The 17,538-nt window shown below is 39.9% G+C and overlaps 1 protein-coding gene across 1 annotated transcript in view; it reads right to left on the bottom strand.

Moving 5' to 3' along the window:
- The window catches only part of dcc (DCC netrin 1 receptor), a 136,346-nt gene extending 124,935 nt beyond the window's left edge, over positions 1-11,411 (bottom strand). The window contains exons 1-3 of the mRNA XM_028418483.1: positions 11,369-11,411; positions 10,418-10,777; positions 3,329-3,616 (exon numbers count right to left, since the gene is read on the bottom strand). Of these exons, the coding sequence (XP_028274284.1) occupies positions 3,329-3,616; positions 10,418-10,777; positions 11,369-11,411 (691 nt within the window). The remainder of the gene's footprint in view (positions 1-3,328; positions 3,617-10,417; positions 10,778-11,368) is intronic.
- Positions 11,412-17,538: the final 6,127 nt, after the last annotated feature.

The raw sequence follows: 17,538 nt of genomic DNA, 5'->3' as shown, positions 1-17,538 counted from the left end.
ACAACTTAGATGTAATTCTTCCCCAGTTAACAGACAGTAAACCCAACAGTTGGTTGCAAACAGATCATCCAAAGCAAATACTTTGATTATCCACACAGTCTTCGGTCCTTAAACTTTCCTGGGGTCAAGGATCACTGACCCCTACCTAGTTGTCCCAGCCTGGTCTTCCCATTTTCAGTGTCAGATAATACACAATTCATAGCCCGCGTTGCAGCAAGCGGCGGCAGCATCTAAACTCTTACATTCTGAGACTGTCTGAAGTGGTTCTTAGCACCCCAAAATAGGGCAGATAAAAGGAATACAACCTCAATAAAAACCTGTTGGTGGAATGTCCCTCCCTTTCCCCAATAGTATGCCCTCACACGTATGTTTGCTGCTGTGGAGATTGGATCCTTGATTGTCAAGGCATCCTAGTCACGGAATACAGGTCTTCTCTCCAGCTGTGCACCAGCTATTCCCACCTTAAATGATTTCATGCCCACAGCATTCAATTACAGAGAAGAACTGTCCCTTCTTCAAGTGGTAATTGAATGCATCCAACTAAAAATTCCAACAGGCATGATGTGCAAAAGGCTTTCATCATGTCAGCATTGATGGGTTTAAACCTCATTGTAATTGTTTGCAGGTTTATCCATATTTTCTAGGACTATAAATGACCTACAAATCACACAATTAACCAAAACTCACAAGTAATTCAATTCAATACAATTACCATATTGTTCTGAATATTGGACAGTTCTTTTTTCTTGGAAATACTGTACATACGCTCTCTTCATCAGCTTCAGCTGTCTATACCTAAATATGCTTCTATTATGATCTGAAGAAAGGGAGAAAGTGTTCAGTGTCAGATTGAAGAATAACACAGGGGAGGGGAATGATAGTGGACGAAATTTCTCTGTGCGGTTTTAAAAAAGAAAAAAAGACCCTTGGCATGTACTGTAATTTAGGAAATCTGCTTGCCATCCAAAGAGCACATGCATTCTCTGACTGACTGAACAACACATGATCATCCTTGGTATTTTCAGAAAGACTCTTATTTTTTACACCTTCTCACTATTACTTGTTACTGCTTGCATTTCATTTTTCATAAGCAAAACTCTTTGTGTGTCCCAAGCGAAGTGCTTGTCACCGCACCATCTATCCATTTACACAGGCACAATACTTCAAACTGCCAGACACACTTTGCAGACTATAAATACTTCATCCATCCCCAAAGTGGGAAATTTCGCAAAGGACATGGCTCATCTGAGTCTTAAACCCAGAACCTCTCGCACCCAAAACGACAATCATACTCTTAGACAATGCGCCAGAGAGTTATTGATAGCCCTATAACCTACCTATCTGATGGTAACGTCCAATTACTAAAAACCACGTAATCGGGCTGTATTTTTGCCGTGATCAGGTCTGGACACCCCTTGGTGAATCAGTAACTTAGTATGCTTCAAGAAGATCTCATAATGTTTTGTTTAACATATCATTTTTCTGACCCCTGCTGTTAAAATTACCCTAGACCTTTACACCATTATTCTAAACTTTCTTATTAAGAAAGGTTTTAAACTTAAAGACCTGAGCCCTGAGAATAACAATGGTCAAAGTTTACAGACAGAAAAGAATGGATAATCCATAAAATCTATGAAGGCATAATACTTTCATGGCACATGCAAATTAAATGTTGCCTTCTGGTTATTACTGACTTTTGACCTACGAGTCTCTCTGATGGTTCCATCTGATAAAAACTTAAAGTCAAAGATGTTTAAATCTTCATGGGCTGAGCCATGAAATCTTTATACAGAGTCCAAGAGATTTATATGAAGGGAACTGGACTCATAACTTTTTCTAAAGACACTTTATCCATTTTGCTGCTGGATGGATCTCTAGTGAAATTCACATGTCTAATGTCCCTGTTGTTAGTTGGCTATAGACCCAAAACAACAACAGGTTGTAAGTGTTTATTTATCCATCTGCACATAAACAATCATTAGCAAATTGTATTGTGCTGGTATGACACCCTCTTTACAAACGTTGCCCAACACTCTGTCAGGCTTCTTCTTCTTGTCACAAAAGAAGGATAACAGGCCAGGAGGCCATGACCAGATGATACTGGGGTCTTTCCTGCTCTGTGCCAGTAGACATGTCCCCTCCCAGGTTGGCTGACCTGCCACAACACCATCTGCCTGGACCCTGCTGGTGGTCCAGTCACACAATGTGTAAACTGGCACCATGGCTGTCTGGCTACTGTGAATGCTAGCAGCAACCTCCTTCCCATTTTCTCACCATCCGCCTTGGGAATTCCATTATCATAAACATTAGGTTTTTCAATTCAACTACATGCTGCAGCCCCAGAGCCACTGACCTGAACATCCTGGATAAACAGGGGGCTGCTGTGCTCACTACTTTCCTTAACCAAACAAACAGTAGTTCACGCAGGGTGAAAAGACACAGCTCAGCAGCAGTCTGACCTGACTAACAAGGATTTTATGGAGCTTTTTTAACTTTGGGAAATCCGTTTTACTTTCAGGTTCAAAATCACACTAGCCCTTGGGGGAAATTCCAGCAGAATCCTCACTCTCCACACTTACTTTACAACTTTAAATTGTTATAAAATCACTTCTTATTCTTCTGAGCAATTGAGGGAGTCCATCAAAACAAGCTAGGTAACAGAATGCTGGCTGAAAACCTGCCATAGAGTGCTTTCCACATGACTCTATACATCCCACACTGACTCCCACCCCTGTCTACAGGGCACTGTACATTCACCACCTGTCTCATCTGATATTACCAGCAACCCTTGTTACTTTCCCCACAACAACCCATCATTACAGAGTGCTGATTTTCTTTTAGCTTGCCAAGAGCATGTCACATCTTCTAACAGCTATGTTACCAGTTCAACATCTCATATATCTTGTGTATTTTTTACAGATACTCCACCATAATATCACAAAGAATACCGTAATGAAAGTTTATTGAAGTTCAAATAAAACTATTAACAGATACCTAAGTACTCACAAATAATAATATGGTGACCAGCTAGCTACAGGGCATGCCCTTACCTAATACAACTTTGAACCATTCGACTGCCTCTATGTAGCATCTAATATAGAAACCATGCAACAGTGAGTCGGATCAGGATCAACATCATGAACTAGTTATATATAAAACTGTGTATTTATGTACATATGTGTTGATTAGTTTGTATGTGTATATAAGTGTATATTTATTGTATTTAGCATCACTTTCTCTATATATGCTGCTATAACAACCTAAAAGAGCTAATCTTAATAGGTGTAAATATGTGTGTTTGGAGAACATAACTCTTTAATTTGTTTACCTGGGAGCACTCGTAGCTCTGCATCCGTCCCTGTCCTGGTGCTACTTGGATTATCAGCCAGACAGCGATATGTCGCCGAGTCCATTGGCTGGACGCGGCTCACCTGCAATGAGCCTGACGGCAACACCGCAACGCGGGAGTCAGGCTCCCAGGGAAGCAGCAGGTCCTCCCGGTTCTTCTGCCAGCGGATGACAGGTATAGGGTCACCTGAGACCTCACAGCGCAGCAGAGCTGTGTCTCCAAGGTATGAGGACACAGATTCAGTGGGGACGACCACCTTCAGTGGACCTACGAGAGACAAACAAATAACAACAAATTGCTCAGTGAGATTGATTGTCATGTTGACCTTCAGCTTATAGATAATAATAATAATAATAATAATAATAATAATAATTGAAACCTTTATTAGTCCCACAATGGGGAAATTGCTTAAGGCAGCCCAGCAAAGAGCACCATACACCAGTGAGTACACTGGAGGCTATGCAGGTAAAGTGTCTTGCCCAAGGACACACAACAGTGACCCCACATGCTCATTCTTACTGTCTAACTAGCAGAACTACAAACCACAAGCAGGAAAATCCAGGTTCTGTACAAAAGTGAAGTTCTGAACTGTACCAATCTTCTCAATAATATAATACAGGTGATGTAATGTAAGGTGTAAGCTATGATTGGTAACCATTGACCTCTAGTCATTTAATGTGACACAGTTCACCAGTAAAAAGCCATTTCTGTCAAAAAGAGCTGTTGCAATTGCTGTTAGCAGTTTTGTTGTCATCATAAAAATAAGGTACGACAGCAGGGGTGAAGAAGAGGAAAAGGCATGCTGACAGTAAAGTATTTTGAAGAGAAGACAAAAGAAAATAAAAAAAGACAAAAGTGGAACAGAAAATGAAGCAAGGTGCAGGAGGTGTAGAAGTGAAAAAAGGTAAGACTGTTTCAATGCTTCTTCCATTTGATCACATTCACTAACAACTGCCTGCAGGACCTGCTGACTGTCACGCTGAAAATGTGGGTTATTTCACATCAGAAGCTCATATTAGGTTTTTATTTCAATGGCTGCTGAGCCCTAGGTGTAGATTCCCTACAATGTGAATTTAATAAAGACACATAATAAATATTATGTTGCTTTTGGGACTCTTTTGGAGTTTATTTATGGGACACTAAAATGCAGAAGGCTTAACATGTGTTTTCTCTGAGGATCCAGCTCCATCTGCAAAATCCAGAAAATGAATTTTCACGCAACTGGCACAGCTATGTGTGTTAATAGATGTGTGTGACTACCAATGTCCAACTGAAACACAACAAACAATAACTGGCGTTAACCTGCTGGCACATGGTATGTCGAACCACAACTCCTGACGAGACCTCCTCTTCCTCCTCCTGCCCTCTTGCTAAATGCTCTGCTGAGACACCTCCCTTCACCTGTTCCTGTCGCTTGACTAGAAACATGTTGATCATGATCAGGGGAATTTAAAGAACCTCTGCATCAAAGCATTTAAACTGTGATTATCAGCACGTGTGCATGAGACTGTGTACACCACACCACAGATGCATCATGCATCCATGCTGTATCCATGGAGTGGTTGTGCTCGTAAATCACAGCTATGCACATGCACATAAACAGTAGGGAGTAGTAGAAGTAGATTTAGGTGAAAAGGTGTGAAAAACAAAGTGCAGCTAGCTACAATGTACAATTATTTTATGTGAATCAAATCACTTTATAACTGTTTAAAAACTGCTATGTAAAAACAGATTTACTTTTGTACTTATCTATATTTACTGCATTATGGTCAGAGTGCAATATATGTTATCAACAGACTGAATTATTGGCTGGGCTGTGGTTTATAGTTCAAGGATGGGAAGATAATTTAAAATGTTTCATGTTAAGCAATTGAACATCATCACAGAGGAGGGAGTAATATGAACAATTTACGTCCTACCCTTTCTGAGCAATCATTATTCATGAATCCCAGCAGTGTATCTGTGCTGGTGTTTTATTGGGTTTCCATCAAGTTATAAAAAGTCTTTGGACACTTTTTTGTTTTCTTTTTGCCTTTTTTTCTCTCTTTTGTGTGCAACCCTGTTATGTCAGCCTTATTCCTTTCTCAATGTCCTCCGCCTGCTGTGTTCAGTCAGACCTCCAAATGCACAGAGTGACATAAAGGTTTATTCACCCACTTTGGATGCAGCTCATGGTATTCATGCAGACACACAGCGTGCCAGCAAAAGTGAACAACAACAAAGTTGGCTTTACAAATTTTGCTCAACATGTTCATTTTTGTGACAAACACTAGAAGCAGATATCACATGTTTGCTTACAGGACAGCTCCAAAGTGTCAACATCACTCATCATCAGATGCCCGAGCTGGCTAACCAATTGTCAATGATGATATTATTGAATAAACAAGATAATAAGGCATGTGATTATTCCAGGGAAACTGCAGACTTTTATTCTCTCTATGTCTGTCACATATATACATTACAACACATAGAGGTGTATTTTTAAGAAGAGCAGCTAATGGTCACTGTTTAAAGCCTGATTCTGGGGGATTCTTGTTGCATGGTGCCTGATCTGTTGCTTGAATGGACAGATAATTTTTTTTTTCACCCACAGTGTCAAACAACAGACACTACAGACAGATCAGACAGCAGATGGAAGGACAGCACAAACTTCAAAAGAAACAGCTTGGCAATAAGCTGAGAATGTCCCAGAGCCAATGTGTGACCTCACTGTTGTCTACATTAGTATGTAATTACTCTCTCTCTCTCATTGTTGTCTGCTGTCTGTCTTTTCAGTTTCTTCCTTATATCCAGTCCTGGTATTTCTTCCTACTCATGTCATTGGGTTTTGGTTTTATCTTCTCTCCGTCTTTCATCTGCCATGCTGTAGAGTCTGTCCAATTCTTTCTATTTTCTTAAACACTGTCCTCTCTCTTTAGCCCAGGACTCTCATCCTTCTACTCTTCATGTGAGCATTCAGCCTTTTTAATTAAATCCCAGTTTACAGTCATCTCTGAACATACACACAGGCTGCTAATTGAATTTTTAAGCCTCTATTCTTTGCACTGTACCTTGGTGTGTGTGCGAATGAATGACAAGCAGGCAGAGCTAAAGTGAATTACATATGATTGCCTCATGTCTGTAAATGATTCAGCTCTAGTTTGAAGTTGCACAGATTTTTGTATTAACACATTCAGTACTTCATTAATGATCAAACACACACGACATTGGACATTGGATTACAACAACAACACAATAATACAACCCTGCTTTCATCACTGTCTCAAGCAACTAATACCACTCAATCAACTTTGGGCCAGTACCCAGCTCCCACATTGTCACTGCATCAACTTAAAATGAACAGATTCCACACCGCTTCCACTAGTTTCGATGCCAAACACACATACAGGCACAGTCAGTCCTGTTTATGTGGGCACTGGGCAGTGTAGACTAAGTCTTCTGGCTCTTTGTCTTTGTGTCCTGTTAAAGCAGATGTCGTCACTTTAACTTGTGGTAGCGTTCAAATGTATTGGTTCTGTCGGTGTTTAAGTCTGGACTCTGTGGATTTCTACAAGGACTCGTGTCACTCTTATGGGAGTTTTAAGTAGTACTTGTCTTACTTTTGTGGGAATTAACTTGAGCTTAACTTTTGATCTTCTGGGTGTATTTAAACAGCATTTTTAATTGATTTGTACTTTTATGGTTTTTAAGTACAGTCTTCCCATAAGTATATGTAAGTAAGTATATATCCTAGCAGCACACACACACACACAGAGGCAGTGGTTGTGTCTAACTTTCTTGGCTCTTCCAGTTTTTAAGTGTTTTGGTCTCTGGAGTGACTCTTCATCCTCCCAGTCAATTATAGCAATTAAAGAGACAGGGCAGCAGCAGACAGGGAGGCCACTGACAAGAAGGTGTGTGTTTGTCTGTTGACTACAGCCTCATTATTATTAGTCTCCGAAATCATTATTATATTGTCAGGCTGTAATTTTGAAGTCCTTTTAGAACAATGTTAACCACTAGTGTTGTAGTTTTCAAGATCAGTCTTTAAGTCTGGACCATTTTTCATAGTCTTATCACAGACTGGAGGTATATTTACTCCATGTTTTCTTGGTCTCAGTAAGTCAAGTCTTACCTTGCTCACCAGGATCCTCGTGGGATTTGTTACTTCACAAGCTCCTAAAACTCCATCTTGCCATGCTACCTGCTACATTATAGCTGGTACAGACTTGCTAGCCTCCAGAAAGGAGGAACTGGCAGTTACTGGCATGTTCAGGTGTGGCAATGACCACATCAAAACAAGACCTCTGGTTAGGAGGAACCTTTCAACTGTGAGTTAAGACCTAAAATATTACTGTTGTTGTATTTGAAGTTATTTTCATGTGAGAATATAGAGGTTCTAACTTAAAATATGTGGTCAGTTTATAAAGACACAGTCTGTATGGTTTGTTCTGTGTGTACATTTCCTTCTGTTTCTCTTATTGTAGCACTGAGGAGAGACGTTTTGTGTTTCTCTAACATCAGTCTGTGGCTCTCTCATATGGCACTCAGGGTCTGATGTGGCACTGACAGCAGAACCTCTTGGTCTCTGTGATCAGAGCACACTCCCACCTTACCTTCATGTTGGGGGGAGGTGATAAGATCTGTGGAGGATCTTCATCATTTCAACACTGGTTTGACATGTTTACTACTGTAGCAACAGCTACTAGTTAGCATGAATACTCAGCAGAGTGTTGATTATTTTTTAGTATGTCATGGTTTACAACTTGATAAAAAATTAACTTTTGAAAGGCTTTTTACTAACAGGCAGTTTACCCAGTAACCTTCCAAGTGTTCATCTTGAGAACCTGCCCTTTGGAATTCATTATTAGCCCTCCAAGATGGTTCTGTGTAACAAACCATCTGATGAGTCAAGTGTAGACTTGAACCTTTTGTAACCATAATTTAAAGTCAACTGATGACCTTCTCCTGCATACAAGTGGATTAGATAACACAACCCAGAGAGGCTGAGAGGCTACATTATTATTAAGTTCTGCTCCAAAACCACACAATCTGTGTATAAAACATGCAAACAACACATCCAGCAGTCTGCAAATCCTGCAGCAATCTTCTATATGTTCTCTAAATGCAACAAAATTCTTTAACACTATTTTAGCTGATGGGACTTATGAGGATGTCTTTAATGTTGGAGTCATTTAAAGATGGTTGAATTCATTTCAGCACACCTGTATTTGTTCAAAGAGAAGGAACTCATGTGGTTGTATTGTCTTTGTTTCAGTTCATGTGGTCTTGACTTCAACACTATTAATCACCTACATTGACTGTGAAATTATATAAAGTTTAAAAGAGACGTGTGTGTGTCTCAGACAGAGGAAAAAGGTACTGTTCTGCACTTTCTTATTTACAGTATAGCTAAAATTGCATTTGTGTGAGTCAGGTCATTTCTCACTTTAAATGACTTTAATAATGTTTGTTCAAATATGCTGTCCTCCAAGTTTGTTCTTGGTAATAGACACCCCTGCTGCTAAAGGTTAAATCATAGCTGTTAGATTTGAATATGTAACCCCCCTGTCTAGGAGGACTACAGTGTCTTTGTGACTTTCTGACATGCGGCAACTAAATAGATATTGAATAAATCAGGGGTAATAACAAGCAATTACATATACCATATGTAAACCAGCATATTCCTGGAGTGCCACAAATAATCGTTCTTTTATTTGGCTAAATAAATGGGTGGCTGTGTGTGCTAGAATGTAAAGGTTCGTTGTAATTTGCGGACAATTGATGAATAAAAAATTAGACACTAATAAAAATTAGTTATTAGTGTCAAACTTTCAATGAGTTGCCAGCAGTGTCTCCAGTACTGTGTGTGTGATGATGATGATGATGATGATGATGCACAGCCCTGTTTATTTCTCACTAAATTTATCTTAATCCACATCCCACTTACCAAATTAAATCACATGTGCATTACTGGGGCTCTATAAGAATAAATGGACAGAGCAATATTACATCTGCATGTGAGTGTGTGTTGCCACTGTCAAGGACATGTCAAGGTGTTGTAGAAACATTAGTCTGAATGAGTGGGGGGGGGGTTTCTCCTTCCTCATCTGCTGTGTTCTCTTTCAGGCACACACTCCTTTCCATTAATCTGACAGCATCTGCATGAGTATGTCACTTTCATGTAAGAATGAGCACCTTCTCTGTACAATTTGTGACAGCAGCCTTTCAACACAGCACAACTGTGAATAACAGGCAGTTACACTAACAACAGTGACATAAAAGAGAGAGTGTATGCACCCAGGAGCAGAGGGAACATAAGTACAGGGGCGAGGGAGTGTTTGAGGCAGAAACAGGGCATGCAGGAGGCACAGCGGTACAAAATGCAGAATGCAATCTTACTAATCTGGCAAAACATCATTCATACTCCAAGTTTTATCCATCTCTGTTGTAGGTAATTCCAAAGGTGACCCATGTCTGAATGACAAAAGCCATCACTTCACAGATTGAGAAATATCATATGTATGAAAAGAGCTTTAGTCTCCTCCATTTATTCCCCTCTTGTAGATTTATTTCCACTTATAGTCACCATTTAATTTCTTCTTTTTTGTATTCATCCATTTTCACATTGCCAAAGGACACATGTGAAGAGATTATGTTGCTGTATGTAAAAACACTATGCAGTTCATATGTGTACTGTTTACTGCCAGTACAGTTTGTACAGTACAGTTTATACAGTACAGTGGATTTTACAGATGCAATTGTGTGTCATTTACACCAACAATGAAGCAACTGTTTAAACGAAAGAAGAGGTCCCAAAACTGAATCCTGAGGGACACCACAGCCAATATCTAAATGAACACCAAGTTTATTAGAATGCATTCATAGAAATTACATTTTAATAGCAATCAGCCTGGCCACGAGTCAGTAAACTGGGGCCTGTCTCAGGTTGTGAAAAAAGATTTAAATGATCTTCCCATATATTTTTGGATTTTCTTCAGTTTAGGACAGAATTAAATTAATAAACAAATGATCCATTGTTCCGAAGTGTTTCTTACCAACATAGCATTGAAAGTATTGAACACTTACCAGCCACAGTGACCCTTGCTGTCCGGCTCACGATGCTACCCAGTCCTTCAAGTGTGGCAAGGCACTGGTACTCTCCCTCATCGGGTCGGTGATGCCGAGAGTGCATCACATTCTGCACAAGCAGTGACCCATTACTCAGCTGTTGCCGTCGCTCATCAACCAAGGCACTAAGCAGAGCTCCATCTTTACGCCATGTGATGACGGGAGTTCCTACCGCTGCATCAGACTGTGCCTGGCAGTCAAGCTTTAGCGTGCCGCCTCGTACTGTCACAGTGTCCTGAGGCTCTTGGGTAAAAGAAAAGTCCACAAAACCACCAAGAATTGATGAGGAGGTGGATGCAGATGTGGAGGCATCTGATGCTGTAGGAAGAGCAGAAAATATAAAGAGGAGTTAGATGAATGTATTTTATATGAATAGAAACAGAGAGAGCAGTTTACCAAAGAAAAAGCTTAGCCACAACCAAAAAGCTACACTCAAACCAAATGAAAAGAAGCCAGCAGGTTCTGGAGGTAAACAAACTCAAAAGGCACTGACACTAAGGGCCCTCAGTGGCCATCATATTCATTCTATGTCAGCAATTACTCATTGAATAACTCTCTGAGATGTATCATTTTGCTTGTCTCAGTGAACAACTCTAGTGATATCATGATTGTAATTTTAATGCCAGGGCACTGACAGCTGCTTAATTTCACTGTGGTAAGGTATCAATATCAATATCAATTACAAGATAAATATTTGCTTGACCTCAATAAACTGATTTTAAATCAGATGCCTTCTGTCTGCACATGACTAGCCTACATTCACATTGCAAGCCCCATTGTTCAGTTCTGATGTTGATGATCAAATCTGCCTGTCTTGACAGTTCACATTCATAACTACAAGCGTCTTCCATCAGACTCCAATGTGAACACCGCTGTCCTTTGAAACAGCATGCATATGCACGTCAGTACCTCTGCATGTGTCATCTGTGTCACCAATGACAGAACATGTCATATTTATGAGGCTGCTCTGCTGCTGCAGGTCAATGACAGCATCGCTCAGTGCATGTGTATGAGCAAAAAGCCACGTCTATTCCAAGAACCATCTGTTCTCATTCATATCATATTGTCATGAATCACACCAAATAGGACCACATACTGACTCAACTCTGATTCAAGAATTGGGGTTGAGGATCATCCCAAAAGATTTGAGTCACTTCAGCCTGGTAAACACAGCCAAGTGATGGAAACAGCCTGATGTAGCTGCCATCTTCCCTCCTCTCAGGCTATCCACCCCAGCATCTTGCCTTCATCACCTGCATTCATTTTTTTTTGCTTTTTGCTTTTGTCATATGTCTGCAAGGGAGCATTGACATAACTGATGCCATGTCCCATGTGGTAATTTAACAATGAAAAGTCACTGTGAGTCTGTGGTGGTGGGGTGTGGTATTTGCTCAGCTGCAGGGGGACAGACGGGACAGCTCACTTCAGGGGAAGCAGTGCCAGAGTCTTTTAATTGACACAGCTGCTGCACATTGACTAATCAGTCTCTGGGACTCGGAGCTGCTGCCACACAGTCACACTGTTAGAATAGGACTGCATCCAGAAGAAGGGCGTGTATGTCTGCATCAGTTATCTGTTGGTTTATGTATTATCTGTCTCTGATCCCCCTGTTATATCTGAATTGTTGTTGATCAGACACAGCATGGTTACATTCAAGCACCACTAAAGGTAGGAGATGACCCAGTTCAGATGGCACACCTATGGTTTTCTGATAAGGCGAATATGAATAAGAGTATAAGAGTAAATGATCTCCAGCACAGGAGGGGCAGAGGATGAGTAAAGCAGTCCTAGAGGCATTATGATATGGGGAGGGGCCACTTTGGCTTCATCATGCATACATGGTGTATTCACAGACACTGCAGCACTCTCCTGAGAAAGGATTCTACATCGATTGTGCTTTCTTATTTTTAGGGAAAGCAATATGAGTTATTTCTGATCATTGTGTACTGGGTTTGGAAAAAAAAACTATTCAAAAGTCAAGATTGTTTGGCAAAAATGTCCTAAACGGGTCAGCCTGGAAACACTGCTGTGATGTTAAAGCTTTGATGGATCTTGTGTTGAATTTTATAAAGACTGTTTACATCTCATGCTTGTGTTGGCCCTCATTTAAAAGAGTGTTGTGTGATAGGTGTCTGAGTCTCTTGTACAGCTGAGTGTCATGTTTTACTGTTCTCCCCATGCACATAAATAACAAAGGATCATTTCCCCTGATTGATTTCTGAGCTTATTTCCCTGGATGTACGGCTAGGTGAAGGATTTTCCTCCTTACACAGAGAACGTGACTGTGCGCTAGAGTGCTGACTCTGCAGAATGACATCATTTCCATCAAAGCCACAGCAACCTCTTATATTTTGTTTCTATGTGTTTTTCTAAAGCATTGTTTAATCCTCAAAGGTTCAGACAGTGGCAGATAGTGGCAGCATCTCCTCCTCACTTTGATGTCAAAGTTAGAAAGAAGTCTTTCATCGTGATCAGAGGCAGTTTGTTCAGCCAAAGCAGCATTTGGTATTTCCTGGAAAGTCTTAACAGAGGTTCAGAACAACCTGAACTCACGTCTTTAAGGCACAAAGTTGACTTTGAGGCACAGCAGATGTTCTCGTTTTGTGTTTTTGATTTTACTGATGTCTTTTTAAACCTTAAATGGTCCAGTGTTCTCCTGCAGGAAAACAGTCCAGCCTGTTTCTGTAACTTTAAGACATCAATTACTCTTTGTGAGACATTTTTTTCTATCCATAAATTGAATATAATGAGAATGCAAATTATTGTAAATAAGATACTATAATAATAAAGCAAATGTTTAAATATGTACACATATATATTTACTGAGCAGCTCATACACTATTTACAAATCATATAACAGATAAAACAAGTCAGGACTGGTAATAGTGAAATACTCGCACACGGTCACAAAATACCTTTACTACAACTGTATGGTGACAGGTCTGGTTAAACAATTGGTTAAACGTAAAGGACCTTGTTGTCATGGTTACAATAAAACATAAGTTACAGAACAGTCATAACTAAATGAAACAAACCTATATGTTCAACATTGGACACGTGTGGACTGCAACGCTTTGTTGACCCATTCATCCACCCTTCAACCTTTCAAATACCACAGCCACTAGAGGTCACTGTAAAACCTCGGGCCTTTGCAGCTTGTACAAGCTACATAACCACAGATCATACTTTAGGACAGTCTCTTCCAAACAAAGCTGGTGACATTATTATGCTTTGCATAAAATGCCTCTTTTACACATCAATGAGTGCCCTTTGTCCACCTACAGTGGATTCAGCTTCACTGAGTTGCACCTGCAACAATACTGGGAGTCGGGCTCCTTGCTGTGCTTTTTATGCCTTTTAAGACATTTCCATTTCCTCTCCCACCATTTTTTTCTTATTCTATCTTCTTCATTTCTCCTCCATTTCTTCTCTCTCTTTCTTTTCCTTCATGGTTTCCTTTTTATTGATTCCTCTTCAGCAGTCCTCCCCCTCTCTCTCTATCAGTAAATCACCATCTTGACAGCTCTATCTGTATTCACTTCCACTGGTCCGATGTACACACACACACACACACACACACACACTCAGTCACTTCATCAGGGTGTCCTTGTCCTTGTTGTCCTGCAGTTTGATGCTATCACTCTCTGTCTGCTTTCCCTCGGTCTCCACTCTGCTCGGCTCCCCTCACTGCTTCTCAGATTTGAAATAAGTGTTATTAAATGGTATGAACCCAAATCTGAAATAGCTGGGTTGCTGATTAAAATGGAATGCAATTATAGGCAAGTTGTAACTTTTGTCCAGGATTTCAGAGATACAGAGAAATGTCTGGCTACTGAGGTGAGGATGGGGTTTCTAGGCAGAAGGTCTATGGTATGCAGTGCCAAAAGCCTGACTTCTGTAACTCAACTGAATATTATAAGACTACAGATGCCAATTCCCCAAAAGAGACCTCAATACCTGAAAAGGTTTTTTTTGTTTCCTCCTTTTGTGTCTTTGTTTTGTTTGATAGAAAGTTGTAACTTTCTATCACTTTGTGATACTTTAGTATCTCTATGCCTGTATTGTGTCTCTTGATGTGTTTCTTTACGCATCCCTTTGTGGTCCTTTTATTTCTCTCTGAGCCCCTTTTGTCTCGTTTTGTAATTGCCTCATGTGCTTCTCCAAGGAAAAATAAGAGCAGTAATAGTGTGTGAAACCCATTGACAGTAAAAACTGCAATGCATGTGGGTACTATTTGTATTTGTATTATTATATATTACTTGTTTATTATTATATTTATTTGTAAAAGCAACAAGCTAAGGAACGACGACCCAATGCAATATGACAACTGAGATTTCTCCTTTTTGACCATAAAGTATATGACAGAAGAAGGAAGAAGGTAAAAACGTAAAAAAGAAGGTAAGGGTCAGGAAGAAGAAAAATGGGAAGAGGAAGAAAAAGTAAACCTAACTCTAAACTTGATGTACAAATGGGTGTATTTGTCATCAGCTGAACATTTCTGCTTGATAAAAATGTGAATCTGGAAGAATGGAATGGTAATCTGTTGTCATATCTTATACATATATATATATATAGTGCATGTCAGTGTTAGTTAGGGTGGGATTCATCACCATGGCAGCCAAAAATGGTCTGTTTGGCTTTAGTAAACAGATGAATGCATACTTTACTCTAGCTGAAAATGCCATATTGTAAATGTCCTGCAAAACTCATCTGCATGTTTACTGATGATAAGTTCATGAAGTGCTGTTCATGAAGGGTGTAGCCTGCCTGACAACAGTGGGTTGCAAAATGGGACTGGGCCTGTTTTTCCTCTGGGCTAGGTGAAAATTGACAAAATGTGCCCTTTATATATGATCAGATGTGGACATATTAATGTGTTAGACTCATGATTTGAAGAGCAGCTGATTCAACACCACACTGTCATTCAGCATACATCATTCAAACTGACTTGTCTCAAATTGACCTTACTAACATGCTGCTGGCAACAGGCACAAGCAGCATGACACACAACCCATGTTATTCCAGTTCTAGTCCACCAGAACCTACTCAGCTAGTCAACCAAAGGACAAACTACTCTTATCCATGCTTTTGTAGCACAGACATTGTGTGTGTGTGTGTATTCACTTTATTTTTGTGAAATCCCATCTCTTTTGAATCACACATTTTGAATGAACCAATGGTGTGCCAGAAATATACCCAGATGCTTCTTCCATTGTGCTTTAATGGACACAACACATCAAAAAAAGTATGGCTTACATACAAATTTTTGAGCTCTTGTTATATTTTAAAGGACACCAGAAGGACGCTAGGCTAACATGTCTGTTATTTAATTCTCTGCTCCAGCCTTCTTCAGATACAGAGATACATATTATGGTTAAAATAGATTCAAAAGACGATTTGGATAAAAGATGAAGAACAGGAGAATGAAAAACGAGAATAGGCTGAATGAAAGCAAAAGAAAGGAATCCATTTCAAATGTGTGTTTTCCATTTGGTCCTTGTCAAAAAGCATCCAGTTCACACAATGACACTCCATCCCCAGAGAGAAACATGATCATATTCAGTGTGTGTGTGTGTGTGTGTGTGTGTGCAGGTTAAAACCCAAATAAACGTTCTGCCTGCACATTGTTAATGGAGACCTTTAAAGCTGTCAGACACAATTACCAACTGGTCAACAGCAGGCCAATTATAAACAAACACACATACACAGACACACACACAATTAGTGAATGACAATACCAAGGTAGCTTGCTGTCAAAGATGCACACAGGGAATAGCTGTCATCACACACAGACACACAAACACACACCACACACACAGAATACTGAAAGCTGATTTTTTAAAGTTGCCTTGTGCGGAAGCAAAGGGTTGGCAAATGGCACACACACACACACACAAAGATACAATGGATGCATCCACATTGTGTTCAGTACCAGTACACTGTGCACTTAATTAAACATTTAGCGTAAACCACCAGATATATTATTAATGATTTCAATTCAGGCTCTGATTTGTAGCAGTTTTGTTGAAAATAGGGCCACCCTGTTTTATGGGATCTGTAATTAAAATTCATGCCTTTCTTTAGCTAGGGTTTTATTTGGAGGGCAGAATATTGATTTGATCCGTGTGTGTAACATAATGTCAAATAAGGTGAAACCCCCTGTTAACAGTATATACTCAGTTTAAGCTCACCAACCAGCCATTGCTGACAGAAATTAATTGTCTTGTGTATCTGTAGCATCAGTTGACAATAGCAATTTGACTTTTATGAGCCAAACCCCCGTGTATTAGCTACGACTAGGACATGATTCAGCACCCACTGAAACATTTTTTTTTTTTGTGTAAAGGCATTAAACGTTGAGTCACTTCTACACAGCTGATAATCAACCATGATCTATACAAGCTGCTCTAAGTAGCTGGATGCAGTGTGATCATGGATAGATCCTCTGTGTTTGGTGTGCCCACCGTTGGATAAAGGTATAAAACCTCCAGTTTCACTGTAGTTTTATTGGCCTTTGATCAGAGATTCACAAGCTGAAATGCAGCAGGATGAAAAGAAGCAGTGATGAAAAGAAATAGCAGACTGAGGTGATGATGTCCTGGATTTTCATTCTAAAAGCCTCTAATTCCCCCTTTCTGTTTGTATGTTGAAATACACAGGCGGAGCTGTGAGCTGAACTGGCTTTGTCTCACTGTTGCTCAGTAAAGCACCTATCAGAGTGCTCCCCGGTAGAACCAGCTCCTAGTTTGGGTCAGAATGCAGGCACACTCTCTACGTTTAGTGTTAGGCTTAAAACCATATGCCATATTTAGTATTGTTCTCTCTCTCTGATTTTCTGCAGGTATTTGTAGCACCAGAGATGCATGTTGATTAGAAGTATGTAGCCTATCAGTAGTATATAAATACAGCTGAAGTCATGATACTTTATACTCACTTAACTGAGTATAAATATGTTGGTCTTTGCACACTGAAACAATTTTGATGCTGAATAAATAAAATGACTGCAATCCAAATCAGTTTAATTTATTTATATACAAATCAGTCACAATTAGCAAGTAAGGCACCTGGGATAGTACAGA

This window comes from Parambassis ranga, chromosome 12, assembly GCF_900634625.1.
Source record: "Parambassis ranga chromosome 12, fParRan2.1, whole genome shotgun sequence".
NCBI classification, from domain to species: domain Eukaryota; kingdom Metazoa; phylum Chordata; class Actinopteri; family Ambassidae; genus Parambassis; species Parambassis ranga.
This window is presented reverse-complemented; position numbering and strand designations above follow the sequence as displayed.